Source organism: Mus caroli, unplaced genomic scaffold (assembly GCF_978045245.1).
Source record: "Mus caroli unplaced genomic scaffold, Mus_caroli_1 scaffold_2, whole genome shotgun sequence".
Classification (NCBI taxonomy): Eukaryota; Metazoa; Chordata; class Mammalia; order Rodentia; family Muridae; genus Mus; species Mus caroli.
Genome location: NW_028227257.1, coordinates 167555737 through 167579260, shown reverse-complemented (window position 1 = coordinate 167579260; position 23524 = coordinate 167555737). Strand labels below are relative to the sequence as shown.

The 23524-nt window shown below is 39.2% G+C and overlaps 1 protein-coding gene across 1 annotated transcript in view; it reads right to left on the bottom strand.

Moving 5' to 3' along the window:
• The window catches only part of Cubn (cubilin), a 222434-nt gene that overhangs the window by 70984 nt on the left and 127926 nt on the right, over positions 1-23524 (bottom strand). The window contains exons 32-40 of the mRNA XM_021155681.3: positions 16787-16946; positions 14829-14942; positions 12675-12785; positions 11161-11289; positions 10150-10282; positions 5992-6197; positions 4952-5136; positions 3117-3309; positions 2639-2836 (exon numbers count right to left, since the gene is read on the bottom strand). Of these exons, the coding sequence (XP_021011340.1) occupies positions 2639-2836; positions 3117-3309; positions 4952-5136; positions 5992-6197; positions 10150-10282; positions 11161-11289; positions 12675-12785; positions 14829-14942; positions 16787-16946 (1429 nt within the window). The remainder of the gene's footprint in view (positions 1-2638; positions 2837-3116; positions 3310-4951; positions 5137-5991; positions 6198-10149; positions 10283-11160; positions 11290-12674; positions 12786-14828; positions 14943-16786; positions 16947-23524) is intronic.

Sequence of the window (23524 nt, the reverse complement as noted above, 5' to 3'; positions counted from 1 at the left end):
TATAACTCAATGCTTATAAAATAGTTCATTCTTCGCTCATCTTTCTAGCCAAACTTAATTCTGGTAAATTTCCAAATATTAAACATGGCAATTTTAGACCTAGAAGCCATATCTAAAGGGTTAGGAAGTCTGGTAACCATTAGTATCTGGTCTAGAAGACAGGATGATGATTCCTCAGGCTAGCCCAACTGTCTAGGAGATGTGAAACAGGTACTAAAATTATGAAAACCTGGCAGGCATTGAACAGTTACTATTAACCCTCATATGTGCCTTACACATGGTTTCTAATTGTTTTATTTTTTTCACAAAACATTGTAGGGTAGGTATTATTATTATACTTAGAAAAAGAATCTTGAAAGGGATACAAGTTTGGTTATCATATTCAAGGGCACAGAAGTCAACAATGACTGTAACCCTGGTAGATTAACTCTAGATACTCCAAACTTCCTCTACATGATGATATATCTGACAGGACTACAAAAGAGAAATTGCTTATTGATTTACTTTTGCTTTTGAAACAAGGTCTTGAGTATTCCAGGCTCACTGTGAACACACCAAGTAGCAGAGGATGCCTGGAACTTTTGACCCATCCACCTCCACTTCCTGAGTATGGGGATTGCAAGTAACCTATGAAGTGAGCTATATCCCAGTCCAGAGTTACTGACTTCACATATAATTTCCACCTGCCTCTCTGTTCTTCTTCCTTTTCTCCCTCCGTTTATTCTTTCTCTTCTTTTCTCTCCCTTTCTCTTCTTTCAAAAATACATCTATGCTCAGGATAGTTCTATGAGATCTTCTTGGCAGTATGTTTAGTATATAAAATTTGATATGTATTGACTGAAAAGAATTATTTGGTTTTAAATAATTAAAAAAGGAATCCTAGATGGGAGACTGGCTCTGACATATTTCCCAAGATTGCTGCTTCCTGGGCTGCTCAAGAATGCTCACAGCTACACTATGGCCAAGTGCCAAGGACCTATGAGGACTGACCAATTGCACATGACATCTGTCTGACTGTTTTGTGGTCAATGAACTTTAGATATTTGCTTCAGAATGTCATGCATGTCTACTAATCAGAAGCAAAATAACTAGTGGGTCAAAAAATCTAAATAAATAAAATAATGAGTAAATTTTAATTTCAAAGAATTTTAACATAATGTCAGTGGACAAAATTTTCAAAACACCCAGCAATTAATTGACAGAAGCACTCAACCCAGGCTTTTTTGAACAATCCAAGAGATGTAGAAGGAAGGAAGCTATAAGCCATCTATTCATGGCTGCAAATAAAAATGACCCATATCCACTTGTCACCCTAGCAATATAAAATGCTTTTGTTGTTTTGGCACAAGGCACAATTTCTGAGCTCTTTCAACTTGCCCTATGAGCAAGAAAATGGATAAAATGTGTCAGCTGTGTATACTTAAATAAATAAAATAAAGCTAAAAGGATTCTGAATTATCTGTCTTTAAAAGTCTCAGACTTTTGTTAGAATCTTACTTAGAGCCTGCCCCAAGAGCAGCATTTATCTCTTTCTCGGATGATAATACAGGCTGTGAAAGTCATTTAGAAGAAAAGGAGTACACCTCAGAGTCCAGCCTTCCAAGTCAATTTACTAAAAGGACAAAAGGCAAGTCAGTAGATGGTGATTTTAGAGAACAAGCAAGCTACTCCATTGATTCCACTCCCTCCTGAAGATTTCTAAATGATTCAACTCTATTGTGGACACTCAGAATTGTGTGTAACAGGATGCATCCATTGAATTACACTATAAAAATAAAATGTAGTGTCTCCAGGGATGTCTTGAAAAGGGGAGGTATTCTGTACATGAGCTGAAAGCTAGTTGTTCACAGGACAAAAGGTTTATGATCACATCATGTTGGCATGATTGATTGAGGGCTTCTTAGTGCCTTCTACAGATGGGGAGATGGATTTCTACAAAGTGATGTTTCTTGCTGGGAGTTTTGATACAGATGGGATCCTAAGAAAGCAATTTCTTGACTATTATAGTCAAACATCTTTGCTTTTTTAAAAAAAAAAATCTCCATTGACATCAAATTTTCAGGTGATGCTAACATTGCTGTTCTGGGATCCACTGAGAAACACTGATATGGAGGATGTGGCCTTCCTGGTGCCCTTTTGTACTTAACCCATGCAGAGTGTGAAGGGCAATTGTACCTATATTGTACAGTCTCATTCACGCCCCCTTTTCATTGTCTAGAAACACTACAACAGTCTCAGTTCTATCTATTCTATCCACAGATTCTCGGGATAATGAGGAATGGATACATTACCTGCCTTGGATACTTTTTGGTCTTTTACTTGTATCTTAAAGCTATAGGTACAAATATCAATGACTATTTTCATTGTATCAATAAAAATTTAGCACAGTCTGGAATTCCAGACTTATCTCACTCAAAGGGCCTCCTTTTTTCTCTGTAGAATGTGCTATCCCTGACATTTTGTGATAGGTAAAATTTAATACTAGCCCTATATTCTCTAAACATTTTAGCTATTTATTCTATTTGATGGCTTTCTTGGTTACAGTATTTATGAAATGCTATACAAAATTTATGGAGCTAGTATAAAAATGCAACAGTAATTTCAGAGTTTAAGGAGTGATTTCTACAATGTTTCTTACCATCTTTTATGATCAGCTTGTCATAGGTACAAGATAGCTGAGCTTCGATGTCCATGGAGAGAATGTTGAGTTCCACAGTAGAATCAGGAGCATAAATGATCCATATACAGTCAGCACCATTATCATATGGTCCAGGCCAACCCGGGGAGAAAAAAAAGACAGGGGTGTCTCCTGTCACCATATACCCTCCACAAGCTCCTGTGGAATGAAAAACAACGTCTTTAAGCACTTGTCCTAGAAGTGCTTCAAAGGGGCTGCACACTGGGATTGAGAATAATACACAGTTAAAAGCATTTCCTGCTCTTCTAAGAGACCCTAGTTGTAGTCCCAATATCTACATCATGCAGCTCACAACAACCTCGATCTTCAGGAAACTCAATCTCTCTTCTGGCCTGCAAGTGCACAAACACACACAACACAACACAACACATCACATACCATTCCTAGAAAATAAATTCCACTATATTGCCAAACACACCTGGAGCAATGGTGGGAAGGGTTACATTAGAAACATCTACTGCAAACCACTCCAGAAGGAATCCCCTTCCTGAGTTGGAAGAGTCAGAAGAAAACTGGAATGTCAGAGAGTTTCTGCTGGAGCTAAAGGATTCTCTTTGGGTACCACAGTAAGTGCCAATCAGACGGGAATGAGTGTCAAACCCATCATAAATCTGCATGAAAAAAAGAGCACAATACAGCATCATCATTAGACAACTTTCTTCATGAGAAGCAAAATTTAAAGAATGGTTTGTATTTTATGATTTTACTAAAGTAGAAAGAATATCAGGAAAATTCTTTTTGTTTAAAACAAAAAGTCATGTTGGAACATATTATTATAACTATTTTAAGGTGTTTCATATAGCTTTGTTGTGGAATTATCCTAATGAACATGAGTGTAGACTATATAGCTGACTTGGTGGTTTATAGTCAAATCTGTGGGTGGGGAAGTACAAACGATTGTAGAGAAGAAAGCAAATGACAGGGAAAGGACCACAGTTAGAAGGGCTCTGGACACTCAAAATACTTAGTAAATCTCTTCCATTTGCCTTAAAATACTATAATACCTATTTAGAGGTAGATATTATGATAGTTTTCAAATAACTGTAAGCAATTCCATTGTAACAACCATAAATTTCTCTATTAAGCTTATTTCTTTCAAATTATGTTACAAGTATTTCCACACCTACTGGGCATCATGTGGTCAGTCTCTGGGTTCTGCTTTGAGCAGTGAAGATGCCAAGAAGAGTGATTGGAGTATGGCTTTAGGGGATATGATAGTGTTTTCTGGAATTCACAGAGTAGCCAATGTATGGAGGCAAAGGCCTCCATAATTTCTTCTATTCATATTTTCTTATTTTTATATCACTCTTTTAGGTTTTAAGGCGGAAACATTAGAACAAATGGATGGCTTTCTCTCTTGTTAAGTCTGTTGATTCTGAGTACGCGCTACACCTCCTTCCTCCCTCTCCACCCTAACGTTGGGGCTTCCATCTATAGGAAAGATTTCTCTTATTAAAATGCCCAGGTTGCTGTTGAGGTTTGATCTCTTGCTATATATTGTAATGCTAAATTTTGTACCCCAAAGTCTAAGTCTATGAGTGAGTTCTCACATTTACAAGCTTTGATTGTGTGAACCTTGTCCCTTAATTTAATACTATTGGTTACATAAAATTGGCTATAGCCAATTACTGGAGGGACTAGAGGAAGGTAAGTTACTTGATGGAATGAGGAGAGGCCAGAGAGGAAAGAGGAAGAATGGAAGAAAATGAGGAAGCTACCATGAGGGGAGATGGACCATGAGCACATGGCCAGGAGAAACAACACGTATTTGCGGTATAGTGCTGGGAAGGTACCCAAGCTGCAGTTAAGAAGAATAGATTAGGGGTTAGCCTCCAATAATTGTCAAAGCAAAATAACCATAGTCTGAGTCTCATTTATTTGAAACCTAGTAGGGGATAAGCTTAAACTGTTTCTACTAGATGTTGCTTCAACGAAAGTAGCAAAGCAAGACAAGCAAATAAAAGAAGAAACAGAATATCAGGATAGAAGACAGAATAAACACATAGCTAGGGCAAATAGGCATGCTCAGACAGAGTCAGTAGCACAATTATTATAAAACTAATTTGATAGAAAATAGAAAATAATAAATCCAATACAAGGATTATGTTTGTACAGATGGCAGCGAGACAACAGTAATGAGGTGATAGGACTATCACCTATGTCGGTTATTTACTTGAATAGGTATGAATTCCAACTTATTTTTGCCAGTGGTATCCATCAAAGTATAAAAACACCTCCCTCACAAAAGATTACCTTTAAATTGTCATAAAAGCAGTTTGTTGTCAATTCTATGTCCATCTCTAAGATTCTACCATGGATAATATGAGAAGAATCCACATTTACTGTCCATCTGTAGTTAGAGTTATGTGGGTAATTTCCAGGCCAGAATGGAGTTGCGATTTTCCCATGAGTTCCCACAATATTATCATTGCCAAATACTAGGACAGAGAACAGAATTGTAAATCAGACCTACTTATAATTGTTCTTTAATAGAATGAAAAACAAAACAAAACTAAACTGAGAACAAACACAAAGGGCAAGACTGTTGGAAAGGATGAGCTTTTAATTGACTGCCATTTCTTTTCTGACCACTGAAAGAAATACTGCTTTGCTTTTGGTTTTCTGGACTATTAGTTCAAGGATGACTCTTGAATGGAATTCCATCTCCTTAGATGGCTGCAGGCTATGAAAAGATGGGGCAACTTCCCATGTGAAAAAGATTTCCCAGACACCAGGGGACTTGGGGAGTAGGGTGCCATTTCATATCTTAATTATGATTACTAAATTTTCTTTGTTTATGAGATAAAATATTTTTTAATTCTATATGAGAATCAACACTGAGTATTGCCAATCATGGACAACTTGTTAAAGAATAAAAATAATTAATATTTTATCTGCATTTGCCCAGGTTTTATCTGAATGATTAAGACAATCCTAAAATAATTCTAAAGGTCTAAGTTTGAAGAATGTATTTAAAAGACCAAATAAGCATGTTTGATATAACTGCCTGAAGTATATTAAAAGGCCACTTTGTACAGTATCATAAACATTAATAGCAGGTGGAAACTAGAGCCTAAAAAGAACACTCAAAGCATCAAGCACACTTTTCTTTGCCATCAGTGAGCTATCCATAAATAATTAATAATTAATTTTTCTGGTATATTATTTTACAATCTTTGAAAAGAAGGTAGAGTGTAGGATTCTTCTTAGTTAATACATAACTAAAACTTTTATCATTATTCCTAGTTTGTAGGATACATTCTAGAAACCCTTATGGAAACAAACCATCTTACTATTTTTGAACCTGGCCTGGAAGCCCATTCCAGTGCCTGAGCCATCAGAGACAAATCTGACCCACAGATTATGTCCCTCGATTGATGAATAATTGCCAGGGAGGGAGTTTCCACAGTATCGTCCCATCAAGTGGCCCGTGGCATTTCCTTCTCGGATTTCCACAAAATCTTTGTTACAGTTTAGAGAGTTCTCCAACTGGAAGGATCTAATTTGGAAACAAACAAACAGTTACAAAGCAAACATGGAACAAATATAAGGTTATCCTGTTGCTACAGTAATTGGATAGCCTTCTGGAGTAAGGAAAATAAACTCAATTTCTTTATATGCTGAAATCAATTTACATTTTTCATATATGAGCTCAAATATAAGAAATATAAACTCTTGCTACAAAAGATACTATCTTTGGAACTTTGAAATAAGAAAATGCAAAATAAAACTACCGATAAGAGAAACAGTATAATTCAGGATCAATTTTATTATATTTAGTGGAATAAACCCATAATGTGAAACATACCGAAGTTATTTTATTCTGCTTTTGAGAAAAGAGACAGGTGAATCTTCTCTCATCTCAGAGGGTGAATCCAGGGCCTTACTCTGAAAGCATTCTACAGAAGCATGCAGTGTGACCCAGTAACCCAGTAACCCAGTAACCCAGCACCAAATGGGAGCTCATTTGACATAAAGAATCTGGACCCCACCTGCTTTCCTGGGCATTTCTTCCCTTTCCCTTACAGAGTTTTCCCCTTGTATATTGTAGCTTTTAATTTTGTTTTTATGGGCTTTCTGTATGTGTGACCATGTCTCAGACTCTGTGTTTCTTGTGCTTCTTCTTCTTTCTTTGTTTTTCTGTTTTGTTTTGTGTTATTCTTGATTGTTTTTTGTATCATTTTCTTTTATAATAATTATTATTTTAGATGATTATATTCTAATGAGAGGGGAAAGTGTAGATTTGGTTGGGAGAGGAAGGGGGAAGGAAGTGGAGACATGGAAACTGCAATGAGTATATTATATGAAAATGTATTTTCAGTAAAAGAATAGGTAATAATTGTATATTCAGGGGGGTTTGAGGAAGAATCTATCCCTAAATAGCAACTAAATCAGGGTATGAAATTTAGCAAAACTCAGGTGATCTGAATGTTCCTTAAAATTCTGACCAATGATCTGGGAGATTACACAGGGAAGGCCTCTCCTAGCTATTGGACTGTCTTCCAGGAGTAAACAGCAGGAATGGCTTCCTATCAGGAATTACAGTGGTGAAACTTATAAAAGCCAAACACAAGTTCTTATGAAAGCTTTATTCTTAGAAGTCTTTGTTTTATAAGCAAATCTACACTTTGGCAAAGATCTGTCAGTAAAAATATAATGTGTAATAAAAATAATACCCTTTCTGTTTCTAATTATCTCATTTTTGTTCTGCTACCAGAACCAGCCATTTTCTCAGAGCCCTCTGCTGGCATGAAGTACAGTTTCTGTTCAGCCCTTTGAATATCTGCTTTATATAAATTTTATTTCTCCTCTTTCCTTTTCATTGCAAATTCAACTATAATTTATCCATTTTTTTCCTCCCCACTCAGTTTCACCACAGCATTCATAATCTAAACCCTATGCCTGAGAACTTGATGTGGTTCATATGTCTCTCACACACTCCAGGGAAGAGTTCTAGTACACATCTGAATGTAGTTTAGATCAGGGCAGAAATAACTCTGGGCCTTGCCTTTCTTATTCACATTAACACACACAGCAAAAGCAACTTGCATTCTTCAAAAGCCACTTTAACAAAAAGAAAAAAGACTCAAGCAAGGAACACAAAGGCCAAAGAAACAGCATGTAGGTGAACAAGGGAACAACTGAGTCACCAAGATTTTCCTATTAGTAATTAGGACTTAATGTCTGTCAGCTTGTGAAATGGATGCCCCTTTCTGTCCTTGTTTACTTTCTGTTGCTGTGATAGACACCATTATCAAGAGTAATTTGACAAGGAGTTTATTTGGTTTATAGGTTACAGTCCCTCATATGGACAGATCTGGCAGGGGCTCTAGGAATCTGGAGGAAGGAACTAAAGCAGAGACCAAGAAGGGGCACTGCTTACAGCCTTATGCCCAGGCTGACATTCACCTGCGATTCTTCTACAGTTCAGAACCACACTGGGCTGGGCCTGCCCACAGCAGTTAGTAATCAAGACAGTGCCCTATAAACAAATTCACAGGATAACTTTCTGTTGTTGTTCTGGTGTTTCAAGTTGAAAACCAAGATAAGTACCTGTGCTCTAGCCTACTGTGGGCCATAAAATGTGGTTCCTAAAACACCAGAGAGGAGTCTTCAGTCATAACAAAGAATGAAACATCCTTCACTGAACACTGCTTTATCATGGCCTTGGGCTATGTATTTTAAAATTTAGTATGTTTAATCCTAACAGAGGCCCTTCAAGTTTATTGTTGTCTCTCTAAGGATGAGAGGTTTGAGGTTTCAGTTCAATGACTTCTTAAAGTTGATTTATCAATAAATTTGTCAAGAACTGTTGGAGATTGGTTTGGATGTTTTGATTCAGTTGTGAATCTGTGTGTCCAAATCTGGTCTTTGTCTCCAGTTGTTTTTTGACCTATCAATAAAGATGCCAGTGGCCAAAGGCTGGGCAAAGGAAAATGGGGCAGGACCCTTAGAGTTGCTTGGGGTTGGGCATGGGGGCAGGGGGGAGAGAAAAGGGACATTGCCATGAGTTGGGAAAGAAGGATGGGACACAGGAGAGATAGCCAACTAGCCATGTGAGAATTCAGTTGAGTGGCTACTGGCCATTTCCCCATTTGGATCTGGGGTGGCAGGAGTACCCAGCCTTTGAGTGCCCAGCCAAGGCATTTTAAAATTTACTGGTGGTGGTGGTGGTGGTGGTGGTGGTGGTGGTGGTGTGTGTGTGTGTCTCATTCTTAATTAGTTCGTATAGCACAATTAGGCATGTCTTCAAGGAAAAACCAGCAAAGAATGTTTTCTCAACATAGAGGCACTTAATAGCCAGGCATTGGCATGCATGCCTGTTGTCCCTGAACAGCAAGGAAAGTCAGGAGGATCATTGCCTTCTATCTCTGCATGGAAAGGTAAGGATGATAAGTTTTAGGTCATTGTGGGCTACACACTGAGGACATGTGAAAAAAAAAAAAACAGCAACAAAGTATTAATGATTTCAATCTGACACCAATAATGTAATATAGTATGGCACATGATTTTGAACTCAAAATGGTAACTTAAATGCTAACATGTCTTCAGTAAATATCTTTGCTCACTATCTAGCCATCTATCTGTCTGTCTCCTTTTATTTATTTATTCTTTTTGAGACAGGGTCTTTCTATAAAGTCCTGGCTGTCCTGAAGTGTACTGTATAGACCAGGTCAGCCTCAGATTCAAAGAGATCTGTCTGCCTCTGCCTCTGCCTCTGAGTGTTGGGATTAAAGGTGTGGTTGCTCATTGGAACCTCTCTACTGAGGAATGAAACAATCAGATATCATATAACATCTCCCCATTACATCTACTTCTGGGAAATACTATTATGGCTGTTTGGTCTAACCTAGGTCTACTTGGATCATACAAGATCTCCCATTCACTTCAATACATAGTCCATGTTCCAAAAGTGTCAAGATTCAATGAGAAAATTGAAAGTGGTTTTTACAAATCACTAATTATGGCTGATTTAAAAAACTAAATTAAAAAAAAAAACCTATCCAAGATCACTTCTTTGATAAGAAAGGAAGGGTGGGTTAGAATAGGAATATAGTGTGTGGATAAAGAAGGCCAAATGAAGTCAGGTGCTCTCTCCTCCTCCACCTCCTCCTCCTTCTCCTCCTTCTTCTCCTCCTCTACCTCCTCCTCCTCCTCCTCCTCCTCCTCCTCCTCCTCCTTCTTCTTCTTCTCTCTCTCTCTCTCTCTCTCTCTCTCTCTCTCTCCTCTCAGTTGAAAGAAAGAATACTGTTGAAAGATTCTTAATGCTTTATACAACTGAAGCTACAAATGGAACCAAAGAAATTGAGGAAAGCCTTCCTAAGGCTCCCACAAGTTCTCTCTGCTGATGGCTCAAACACAGGCTGCTGGTCAACCATTCTGTCAATAACAGTGCTTCCTCCCTGCAGATTTACCCACACTGAGACAGCACATGCCTGACAAGGACTTACAGAAAAGACAGCTGCAGGTGGTTGCCAGGGGAACTGGTAATGTTCCAGACACATTCTGCATTAGGATGGTAGTCTTCTGGGTAGCCAGGGCTATTGAAGATGCCATCGGCCGTGTAGAAGGTTCCACCACAAGCTGAAAGGCAAAAGAAACAAAGGGGGTTTCAAAGCAAAGACAAAATGGAAGACACCACAAGACACAAGCATTAGAGCCAGTATCTACAATGAAGGACAAAGCACGTCCATTCCATATGAAGAAGCAACTGTGTCACACACAGTAACAGAGGGAGAGGAGTCTGAAAACAGAAACCCAAGAACTCCTCAGTATGGTGAGCTGGAGGGGACCCCTTTCTAAAAGCCTTTCTCCATGTGAACTAGAACTTTAGGAAGACTTGTTTTTAATCTTGTCCAGTATGCTCTTCAACCCTGGCCTGGAAGAGAAGGTATTTTTCCCTGGTTGCCATGTAAAAAGAAACTCTACAGCTTTTCCCTTTGGGGAGGGTAGGGAAACACACTGTTCTTCACCTTTCTACACATTGGCTGTAATTGCCCCACCTGGCCAAGAGCCACAGGGCTGGATGGCATTCCTTTCCTTTCCTGCTTAGATGCCTCATTGCACAGTGGACATGTGCAGCTAGACCTACCTGACCCCACCATCAAGCTCTCAAGACAGAAGAACAACCATGAGGCTGTACATCCATAAGAGCTTCTATCAAACTGGCAGTCATGGAGTGCCTTAGCACTTCATGTTTACATTGCTGTGACAGTAGAGAACAGGTCTCCCAGACAATAAGGTTTAGCTAAGAGATGGCCAGATTTCCAGATGATTTTTCTCACTTCTACACCTCATGGTTGTCAGAATGTAGACATTGAATTATAAAGAAGGTACAGGGGAAATTTCAAAAATTAGCTCCCAACGTTAAATGAAAAGAGCCCCAAATAACAAGCCAAAGACATCTACCACATGTCTGCTAACCCTGAGGTCATCTGTTAATGCTAATATCTCTCACTCACCTGATGTTGATGCAGAGTAGATGGCATGGAAACCGTCAAAACCGTACACAGAATCAGAGACAAACCTCACTGTCAGGGCATTGCCAAATGATATGATGGGATGGGGCAGAGAGGCACCACAGTAACGACCTAAAGGGTGAAGAGAACCACATGGAGGTCAGTGACGGCATGGCAGGGACGACACACAGTTTTTCCAGGTACATACAAGAAATCATAAGCATAGCCGGGTGTGTGTGGTGGTGCACGCCTTTAATCCCAGCACTCGGGAGGCAGAGGCAGTCTAATTTCTGAGTTCGAGGCCAACGTGGTCTACAAAAATAAGTTCCAGGACAGCCAGAGCTACACAGAGAAACCCTGTCTCAAAAAACAAAAACAAAACAAAACAAAACAAAACAAAACCAAGAAATCACAAGCAGAACCACTTACATTAGCATTGTGTTTGAGACAATGTCTGACCACTAAGGATAAACCTCAAATACAAGCATAGCCAGGATGATTCATAAACCCAACAGAAAACAATAGGAGGACAGAGGGAAGTTGATGTGACCAGGCTCCAGATGATGGGCCAGGTTACATGGGTTCAATGCCTTGCTTGTCATTTACTAGCAACATAACCTGAGACAAGTAATTTGGGTGCTCTGTGACTTAGTTGCCCCATGTGAAGAGGAGGACATATTAGAAATAATTAAACCCATGTCATAAGGATGTAAAGACTGAGTTAACCACTTATAAAACACTTAGAACAGTACTCCACAGGAGGTAACTGGGTAGGAGTGTGCATTATATAACACAGCCTGTTCCAATGTGAATGGATTAATATCTTAAACATTACAATGAGGGGTTTGCCTGGGGTTTGTTCTTTGTCCACCATTCTCTCAGGCTCCATCCTCGGCACAGGAATAGCATTGAAGCCTCCTCTGATGGTGCTTGCCCTCTGCCAGGGAGACTTTTCCATGGTAAAGTCTCATGGAGAAAGCTTAAAGCATGTGAAGTTATTTTGTCTGAACCATCTTAAGAGCTCTATCACACACTTTATCATGATGTCTAGCACACCAACTGGTGGAGTTTTAATGAAGTCAATTAACTAATTTTCAAATGCTTTCCTCCCACTGGGGACAGAAGAAACATGTCCAGTGGAATATAAGAAATATTTTAAAGTACTATCCAGAAGCTTCAGAAAGAATTTTGTCTTTGTCACACTCCTGCCCCTGCATCAGATTGTCATTTAGTATCTGCAACTTGCCTTTTAGAAACAAGTTAAAATACACAAACTACATGTAGAACATAAGTAAGTTGAATTTCATGAGCCCCACATTGTCCTGCTTTCCAACCCTCTGGTTATTCTTATGTGGCTTGAGGCTCTTCATGCTTATTGAAAACACTGTAACCTTGAATGTCAACACTGTGAGTGCCTGTGTGCATGGCTGCACACTTGGGCATGCGCGCGCACACACACACACACACACACACACACACACTACAGACTACAGATGAAATGACCAAATCTCCGGTACCTTGGACAGGTGCATCAGAGTCTCTGCCATCCAAAATTTCTACAAAGTCCCATGTGCAATCTGTGCTGCTTTGCAGATGAAAGTGAGTAAAGGAGAGAGCAATATGATTGACTGTAGAAAAAAAAAGAGAGAGAGAGAAGAGTGTTGGTTATTTAATAAAACACTGGCAAGCAGAACAGAGAGATTTTTGCCCCTGGTACTCTGAGATGATGCCAAATCCCTTGCTTTCTGGCAGCTTTGCACAGGGGTGGGGTGAGTAAACAGAGCTAAGGGCTCAGCTTCGCGATAAAGGGCTTCCTTTGAAGAGTAACAGAATCAATGCTTTTGAAAAATGCCTGTAGAATCCAAAATGCCAGGCATGGTAAATCAGGACTCTTGAGTAGGTTCATCCCAGGGACTTCTGGAGACATCTTATTGGAAAACATAATTTTCGGCTTGCTTTGTTTTGTTTTGTTTTGTTATGTTTTGCTCTATTTGTGTTGTTTGTTAGCCATTGCTGTGTTCCTCTGAGAAGCACTTTCCTAAACAGATTAGTTTTCTTAGGTTCTGAGTGCTTGCATGTACTTGTACTAAGGTTTTTTCCCCCTGGACATGGCTCCTAGCACACGTAAGTTTATTTAGGGGTCAGAAGCAGTGCCCTAGAGCTTCTGAATCATCCATCAATAAAGCTTTGAATCATCGAAGAACAGTCAGTGCCCAGATTGCATTTTCCTTTTGTTGTCTTTACAGCGTTTCTAATCTTCAGAAAGGGATCTTTTCCTGTTGCTGTCCTTGTAGCAGTGAGATCTTTCATCTAGATGTTTTTGCAGATCATTAGAAAATAATCAGGAGGCACAAAACTGCTGAGCTCAATGCAGGGGGGCTTCTTTATCTTGGCTTTGTTGGGGCTCCACCCTCTCCATGTACAAAGGCTAAGGATTACATTATCTGTCAGCTCCCACATTCCATGAATGACCATAAAATACTATCAGTTTGTGAAAGTGTTGGATAATATTTAAGGCCAGCTTTTTTGAGAATTACTTTGTGCAGGGACCAGATTAGTCTAAGTGACTGTCCTGTTTTTACAAAGTCATTAATTAAAGAATAGAGAAGAGAACTTAATGGCTTTCACACGTTGTGTCTTAAATCACAACTTCTTCCTGGAGACCTGAAAGGAGGGGAGGGTTCAGATGAAACAGGACTCATAATGAGGCCTGGAATAGTCTGCTTGGAGCCATTCTGCCAGGCCTGTAAAGGCCATCTCATTTTCTCTGCCTGGAAAATGTGGAGGGACTATTACCATGTCACATAGTAGAATCCTAAGATCCCCAAAAGAAGAGAAAGTAAGCATTTATTGAGGGCCTCTAGGCATGCACTGATTTCATAAATATATCCATTGCAGGAGATCAGGTTTTACAATTAGTTTCCCTTTTAGTGATTAATAACTTGCAACCATGTATCCTCCAACAGTAAGTTTTTCTCTAGTCTCTATCCTTATCATTCACATATTCATTCACCATCTACTTTATTTGTATTTGTACACTTTATTTGTATGTATTTGTGCATTTCAGGCAGGTAAGTGTTCTAGTAACTGCATCCTCAGTCCTTTGTCTTTTTGTTGGTCTGTTTGTTTGTTGTTGCACAAAGCATCTCACTGATCCCAGAGTAGCCTCCAACTACGTATGAATGGATGATGACCTTGAACTTCTGGTTCTCCTACCAGAAGTTGGAGTGACAAGCATGCGATACCACTTTTGATTCATTTAGTTCTGGGGATGAAACCCAGGGCCTCAATAGTGATAGGTAGGTACTCAGTCCACTGAGCTTTCCCCAGTCCTTGGTTTGTTTGTTCATCAGAGACAAGATCTCCATATGTTACTCAGGCGAGCCTTGAATTTACTGTTGAGCCCAGGCTGGTCTCCAACTCAAAATCCTTCTGCCTTAGCCTGCAGGGTGCTAGAATTACCACATCCAGACTTAAAAATTCTTTTAAATTAATGCGAATCAGTTTAAAAGTGCTTTCTTACTAGGCCAGAAAGTGTCTGTTTCCATGCATCTCAGGAAGAAGCCAATTGTCAATTGCTACCACTGAGGAGGTTAAATGCAGTTCACAGCCTTACCTCTCAAAAGAGCCACTTTCCCCAGATTCCTCTCCTTTTGATTTTTGTTACTTACATGGAGGTTGAGCTTCAATTATCCAGGTACAGTTCTGGTTGTTTGGATAGTTGGCTGGGTACAGTGGAGAGGAGATACTATCTGAAGAGTCAGTAATGATGTGGGCTCCACACTCTGGGAAGCAGAGACACACATGTCATATACTTTTGGTTCCTACCAACTATACCAAATAAAGACATTAGGTGTGTGAAAATGCAAATACATTCTTCTTATTTCCATAGCACATGCCAAGGAAGCTGCAAGTAAGCCACCAGATAATGAGAAAATACTTTACATTTATAATGTCTTTCAATTATAAGAAGTGGGAACACACAGCATAGAACAACACAAACAGTTGTGAATTATCTGAATCATTCGACTAATACTCTTGGTTCACTTACTCTGTTTGCTGATAAATTATAAGAGGGAAAAATGTATTCATAGATGAGTTTTTCCTCTCTAGGAAACACTCCATGTATAAAGATGATTTCAAGTTAAACAGAGAAGCTCAATGCTCTGTGGGAACGGAGGAGAGGAGGATGTGTTGCATGGTTGGGTTCTGGTCTCCGGAGGAGGCAGGCGTGGAGAGTAAGAAGAATGGTGGAGGGAATGCATAGCCTGAGCAGAGACATGGGTGAGGAGGAGGGCCATGGTTATACAGTCTGGACTGAAGCTTATGAAGCTTAGGTAGAACTAGAAGCAGCATTGTGAAAGGGTCAGGACTGGCTTGGAGACTGTAGTGAACAGTTGTAGGGACTTGCCTTTCATCTAAGCCACACAGAGTAAGGACAGCCATGAGGACCCTCAATCTGATCAGAGTGCATCTCTTACAAGTTACTTGGTAAAAAGATGGAGCAAGGGTGGGTGAGTTTGAGGAGGCTGATACTGAAGACCAGACAGGCCAATAGGGAAGTTATATTCTGAAGCTGCACTTAAGGAAATATTCAATATGTGTGTGTGTGTGTGTATATATATATATATATATATATATATATATATATATATATATATATATGACTGTTAAGTACTGCTTTGTATTTGAAATCACCGAGAGTGATAGAGCCCACCTAGTGTCTTGCTCCAGTGTACCTTTGGGAGAACTGACTCAGAAATTGTGTCCAACCAGGATCGTTCACTAATGTGATACCTATAAGTCTCCTAATATGGATGTAGACAGGGATATGATTATTAAGCAGGCAAACATTATTGGAGGCAAGGCCAATGAGATAGCTCAGTAGGTAAAGGCAGTTGCCACCAAGCCTGCCGAATGAGTTCAATCCCTGAGATCCAGACAGTGAGAGAACTGAGTCTAGTTCTGAGTCCCATAAGTTGTCCTCTGACCTCTACATGTGCACCAACACACACACACACACACAAGTAAATATATGTACAATTCATTTAATTAAAAATTATTTGAAGTAGATTATCTGAGTCATCCCGATAAAAATCATGGCCCCAATTCAAACCAGTTAACAATCCCTCTAATTTCTGTGTTCCTTCACTGTCTAATGGTTTGATAAAGATTAATCTCTGAGAAAATTCTGGTGAATGGCAATGGGTGAAAATGCTTGGGAGAGGAAATTGAGAAATGGCAGTAACTTAAGGACAAAAACAATAGAAAACTATGGGATTCAGCAACAAGGAAAACCACTCTGTGCAAGTTGAACCTGACTCTTTCACAGTTGTGTTTCCTTGGATAAGTGCTAGGGAAATTAACTTGGCTAATTCTGTCTTATATATCACTGATACTATACCATTAAACATTACTCTAAAAACACAGCACTTAAGAGATATGCATAACCTAAGACATCATTATCATTTAAGGTAGATGAAGATAAATAAAATGTAGAACAGTTAGAAATACTTACAAGTCTCCCTTTCTGGATATTTTCATGTTAACTTGGAAGCTGTGATCAGTTTCTGAAGTCTGGTGCCATTATACCACTAAGGAGGGCTCAGGTGACCCATAGGATACTTGCCTTGCCTGAATTGAGCTCGGAAGCCCCTGCTCTGGCTGGAAGATCCAGACTGGAATCTCACAAAGAGGCTGTTTCCTGAAGAGGTGATGGAATTAGGTGGCTGCTGTCTTCCACACACACTGGCGACACGGGTGTTTGCAGAACTTGAGCCATCATATGCCTACAAATATGGAAGACAGAAAACTGTCTTAATACTGCAAGTTTACATGTATAAGACTCATATTCTGTGGGCTATCTGCATATCAATGAACTAGTAAAATATCACATTGACTGGATCTAGAAAAAAAATGCTTTATTTCATTATCTTGCTATCCAGGAACATGTCTTAGTATTTGGTCATTATAGTGTCTAGAGACTATAATGAGCAACCATTCATTGTTAGAAACAGAACATTCTTGGAACTCTTTGCTCCTCGGAGGATCATAGATAGTGAGCAAAAGAAATGACAGAATACTTCTAATAATGTGAATGAGATGAGTTTGGTTTAGGAAAAAAAAATACCTCATTCAAAGACATCTATTAAATTCCATCCCTGTCCAGGATTATGCTGGAACTGCTCCAACCCTGCATTCTGGGCCAGTGGAGTGAAGTTTATATCCTGTATGCCCAAATCCCCACATCACTCTATGAAACTCAAACGTCGTCGTCAGTCGGGTACTCTGAGCTAACATGAGTTTCTGAACACTTATGTGTGAGCCAGTGATAAATGAGTCCCTTGAATTTGTATGGCAAGACTTGCTGCCACTTGTTAAGTACGTACTCTGACAGAAAATGGATTCAGCCTTTCTCATTGACTCTTCCGAGCAGTTTCTCTACCTATATCTCTCTCAACAAACTCATAAGCAATCTAAGTCATATATAAGTTACGAAACTAAACTTGAAACTCTTATTTTATCCAATATAAGATATCAGTTGAGCAGGGTAGATATATTAATATAGTAAGTATCTGAAATAAGTTAAATTAAATTAATAATGACTGTCTCCTTAAAAACCAATTGCTATCTATACTTTGTTAAAAATGTAGGGGAGATAACAGACTATTCAAAAATCTAAAGGACGGTATTCACAAGTAACCTGGAATATCTAGTGATATATATAATCAGAATGCTTTCACATACGCAGGGTTGGGAGGGCATTCTGTGTTGATTTGTGCAAGCATGTGAATAAGATAGCAATAGGATTTAAATTCTCAGAAAAAGGGACCAGGCTTTTAGAGTAACAAATACAAAGTCAATGTGGTTCTAGAAGAGTGCTTCTTTCTCCCTTCCCCTTTTATCATATAATGTTCATATTTTAAATATTCCAAACATTCAGTAAGTGAAGCTTTAAAAATGATTTTTATTCAACCAACATTGACTGAAAATTGAATTATATTCTTCTAGCCAATTTAAAATGTAATTTCCAGTACTGATCACTTTGACCAGTCACTTATTCTCTGCAGAGAGTATTCAGCCATAAACAGGACATCTGGCTCACACCTTTCCCTACAAGCTTAGAGAATATCCAGGAAGAAGGGGGCAGATATGACTGTAGAATCAGCAAATAGGGAGGAGTGCTGTAAAACAGTATCTTCTGGACATGATTGGGTCTTTGCATCCATAAACCCACACAGCTGTGGTTGCCTGCATAAGATCAAGCTGGTCAATATCACAACATGGATAAGGGAGGGACTCAAGAGGCTCTACCCCCTAGGTTAGCAGTTACTGGTAGCCTATGAATGACAGAAAAGGGTAAGGCAGTTTTCTTTATTTCTATTGGCCTTGTTCATGCTCCAGTTTACAGCTCTCCAATGTATGGGCAGTACAGTCATTCTCAGGTTCAAAATAACCGCCAATACCCCAAACTCCATCGGCACTCCAAATATCCAAAAATGGGCTCAACCTGAACTATAGGAGGATTTCTGATGGTTAGTTAAAACCAGGATTCTTCAGGAACTTGTGAAGTGAATTTCTGTCCACCAAAACTAGTCACTTCCCTTACCTCTGGCCAAAGAGATGTATGACTACCTGCGGTGCCTATCAGCATATCAAAGCTGTTGGCTTCCAAAGTCCTTCAGTATCACAAGTACTTGTTGCACATTTCAAAGTCCATCCTAGTGGACAAGTCTTCCTCCCTTTCCCCTCCTTCTAAACTCCTTCCGGCCCTTGGGTTTCTCTTCACATCCCTATCCTTCAGCTACCCATTATCTTTATAGCTCTGCTACCCTCCATGTGTTTTCTATGGTCTACTCTTGCTTTTCTCACTCTGTTTTCTCTATTCTCTACCCAGGCTTCTCATGCCTCTTTTACAAATAGCCCTGGCCAGGTCTGGTCAGTCTGCTATGCTCAGTCTGCTGCTTTCTCTCTTTGCTCTGGACTCTTCCCGCTGCCTCTAGCTGTTCACTCTCTTATATATACACAATAAAAACCTTCCCTGCTTCATCATACCATGGAATAGACATCTTGTCAGTTTATACATTTATTAAGCAAGGAAGCAAACAAAGGGCACGGAAGTGTAAAGAGGAATTCAGGATGAGTGGAAGTGGTTCTGAGGACTGATTATGATCAAAATAAATTGTGGATATGTAATGAGAATTTCAAAATAAATAAACATGGTCTCCAGTCCAGTATGGTTGATTCTTTTAGACAAATAATAGCCAAAACACCATATAAACTATCACAAACATTTCTCTTAATTGGTTTAATTCTTAAACTCTGGTAAAATACTAGACTCTAATAAGTATATTCTAACTTCCCAAATAATAGAAATTTGAACTTCTCCAAATCCACACTTTAAAAAAAAATGTTCTAATTTAATTTCTGCTGCTGTGATAAAACACCCTGACAAGTAATTTAGGGAAGAAAGGGGCTTCTTTCAGTTTATAATTCTATTTTACAGTATTTCATTGTGGAAAAGTCATGGCAAGAACCTCAACTACACATTCAATCGCAGCACATTCAAGAAAAGAATAAAGAGAAATGAATGCATGCAAAGCCCCTTCCTTGCTTGTGCTCAGTTTGATTACTCTTATATAGTTCAGAACATTTTACCTAAGGAATGGTGGCACCCAAAGTGCTAATGTCAATGAATTAAAACAAATCCCCCATAAACAATGTCCATAGGCCAACCTAATATAGATAATGCTTCCTTGAGATGCTCTTCCCATCTTCCCAGGCAATTCTTGTAGTTGAATTGAAGTTATGTACCAATAGCATACTAAATGTGGTGTGTGTGTGTGTGTGTGTGTGTGCTTTTTATTAGCATCACTGCAAATCTCATTAGTCTGCACTAACATGTGATTGTTTTTAAATAAAGTGAGACTAATGTGCTTGTTATAAAATCATGCCCTATCCAAGATACGCTAGTAACTCATCTAAGTAACACAGCTAGTGAGCATGAATCTTCACTCGTCAAATTCTGTATAACAATACTTCTTTTAAAGCACTGCTGATAGCTGGTTTATTGTCATGTGCTTGTAACCCCAGAATTTGGAAGACTGCGGTAGGTTATCATAAATTCATGCCCACAGTAGACTATAATAAGATACTGGCTATATAAATAAATATTTTATGCATATTAATCATCATTTGGTAAAATTCCAAAGCCTCACACTACCAATGAGACAGTATTTAAATTTCATTTGAAATATCAATTCTACTTGAGAGTGCTTTCAGCATTTGCAATATTAAGACAATGGTGTTGCATTTTGATTTTTAATTTGCAAAGTTATAAGGAAACACTTCAAGAAAGAAAATATGAGAGACTCTATTCATGCTTATTTAAAGCTGTACTGCCATAAAACTATCAACATGTATGGCCCTTTATTTCTACTTTGGCTCCCAAAGCAGAGCTAGTAATTGTATCACCATTGGATATGTGTTTAATATATTCATATAGCATAAGTAATTCTTACGCCTGCTGCCAAGAAGGACTAGGCTTTCCAACCTGCTACTTAAATAGGAAGTGCCAGAGCAGTATACACACAAGACAAAACTCTCAACTTACTCTTTTCCTCTAGGTGACACTAGTGAAATGAGATTTTTGATGATGAATCCACAAAATTAAAAATAGCAACCATGTTCATGAGTTCCAACTAACAGAGTTCTCAAGAAGTTGCAGAAGATCTGGCTAAACATTTCCACAGGAAAGGAGTAGGAATGGCACAAAATCACAAGATTCTAGTTCACATATTTAACAAGCCAAAAATGTAACTTTGTGAATAAAAAGAAAGAAAAAGTCCAGAACCTTACACATAATAGCCAGGAAAGGCCAAATGTATAAATGTGTCAGTTTATAGTTTCTGAGAATAGAGGGCTAGGCTGAGAAAAAGCCCTAAGAAGAAGCTGCCCACTCTCACATGAGGTAGATTATAAAAACCAAAGTAGGCTCAATAGTAAGAAGCTCTTTAGAGGAGGTGAAGTCAAATGTGGCTGCTGCCAGGTCCCCTGTGGCTGCTGTCATGCAAGGTTTTCTATATTCTAGGCCCAGGGAGTAAATGGCAGGGGTGCAGTCACAGGACATAGCCAACTCTACACACTCAGCTCCCAGGTGCCTTTCTCTGGCAGTGTGAAAGAAGGGGGAAGGATGAGGTGGTCCAAGACTTTGAACTTATCCCACAGCCCAGAGTATGTTGGATACTGGATACATCATGCAATGTGTCAGCTCTTTCCATAGCCTGAGCCCTAGCCAGAAGCAGGAACTGAGCTAATGGATTAGGAGTTTTCGTGTTTGACATTTCAATATCATATATCATGAATTTGACTAAATGTCAACCATCGCCAGGTTAATACATGCCTCCCCTCGTCATACATCAAGTGGCATTAGGAAGAAAATCATTCCAGTGAGAGACTGACATCTCTTCTGGGTGACATTTACAGTTCTGGGAGGAAAGGCTCTACATTCAGAGTCTTACAGAATGGCTATTTGAAAAAAATGCAGAAAGAATCTTTTACTTTGCTGTACATGATATGTTGATATAAATATTCATTACTAATCAACTATATGTGCCATTGAAATATTGATGGCAGATTTCTTTTAGTTGGAAAAAATAATCTTATTTAGCAAAACATCTTTATAAGCTTCTATGTGGGACCAGAATAATTGAGGTAATGTTTCATCTTTGGGGGACAAGTCCCTCCCTATCTTGTACTTTCTAATCATTACTCAGTCACCTACTCTATGAAATGGCACTACTATTAGTCTTTATCACATACTATTTTGGGGAACTAAATAAGTAAATAGAATTAAAAGTGTTAATGGTATAGTGTTGGTGTGTAACAGATAGCTATTAAATAGCATGCATCCTTATGACAAAACTTTTTACATCTCTCCTCTAGTTCCCAACCCAGTGGGTCAGCATGCTGTCCATATGCTCTGCCACAACTTTGTTTCCATCTCTTCTCCTCATGCCTGGAGCCTCTTCTGGGCTCATGCCTTGATCAGTTGTTTTCTGCCTTGGCTTTGTGTCATCTTTCAGTTCAGTATCCAGGCAACTGCCTCTGTGCCACGTGCTGTCTCTGAAGTCCAATGCAAGGGAAAACTGAAGAACCCTTCAGGTATGCAGATTGCATCAGAGATAAGCAGCCACTAGTGGCTACCTTTAAGAATGGAAGAGCATGTGACTAGTGTGGCTGCTAGTAACCATTGCAGCCTGGAGTACCTGCTCTGCTCTGTTCGTGACCCTGAAGAGATTAAATGGCTCATGTTCACCCGATGGAACGATCAGTCACCACTTACTACCTAAAGCTCACCCTGATTGCAGGGCCAAAATGAATTGCACCAAGTTGAGCTTTGCGGGAGGAGAAACTGGGAGTGTACAGTGTATGCTTTTATTTCCATTTGGGGCACTATACTTTTTGTTCCCTCATTTGCAAGTCTTCTGGGAAATAGCAAAACAATGCAACTGTAGCATGGTCAAATGTGTTAGGCGGGGGCTGGTGAAATGGCTCAGTAGGTAAGGACACCTGCAGACAAGCCCGATGACCTGAGTCGAGCCTTGGGATCCACTCACATGACAGAAGGGGAGAAGTGGTTCTCGTGAGTTGTCTTCTGCCCTCCACATGCATACCCACATGAATACAAAATTAGTACATAAAAGTGTACTTACATGTTAATTTCATTAGGATGATACATTGAAGACTAAAAAACACCAACATTTTTAAGTGGGGACTGTTTATGATTTAATGATGTTTGTGGGCAAAGAGCTGAGGATGCTGGGTCAGTTCTGCGTTCCTAAGGTCCACAATGTAAAATGATAAATAAGACTTTTAACATAGTATGACTAACCATGCTAGAAGAAGGAGTAATGGGAACTTTGGCAGGAACAGACAAACCATAGTATGAGGCACCTATAAGTGCTCACGAATACAGTTTGTGAGTTAGTTCTTATGGCCCCATTTTGCAGCTTGGAAATTTAAAAGACTTAGAAAATGTAAGTGACTTGGAATCAAATACTTAATAGTAGCTCAGAACAGCACAAGTCATGTCTTCCTGACTTGATATTGATTATCATTAAACGGAGGGGAAAGGTAAACAAATTGCATTCATTTAACTCAATATTAAGAGACCAGAATTCTGTGAAGTGACATGAGTTCCCCATGACCTTTTAGAAAGATAATCATTGGAGCTTCCTGCGTTTTGAAGACTGCAATAGAGCATCCTTGGAGGTTGTGATGGCTAATCTCGATTGTCAACTTGACTTCATCTAGAATTAATGAGGACCCCAGCAACTGGGCACACCTGTGAGGGGGATTTCTTGGT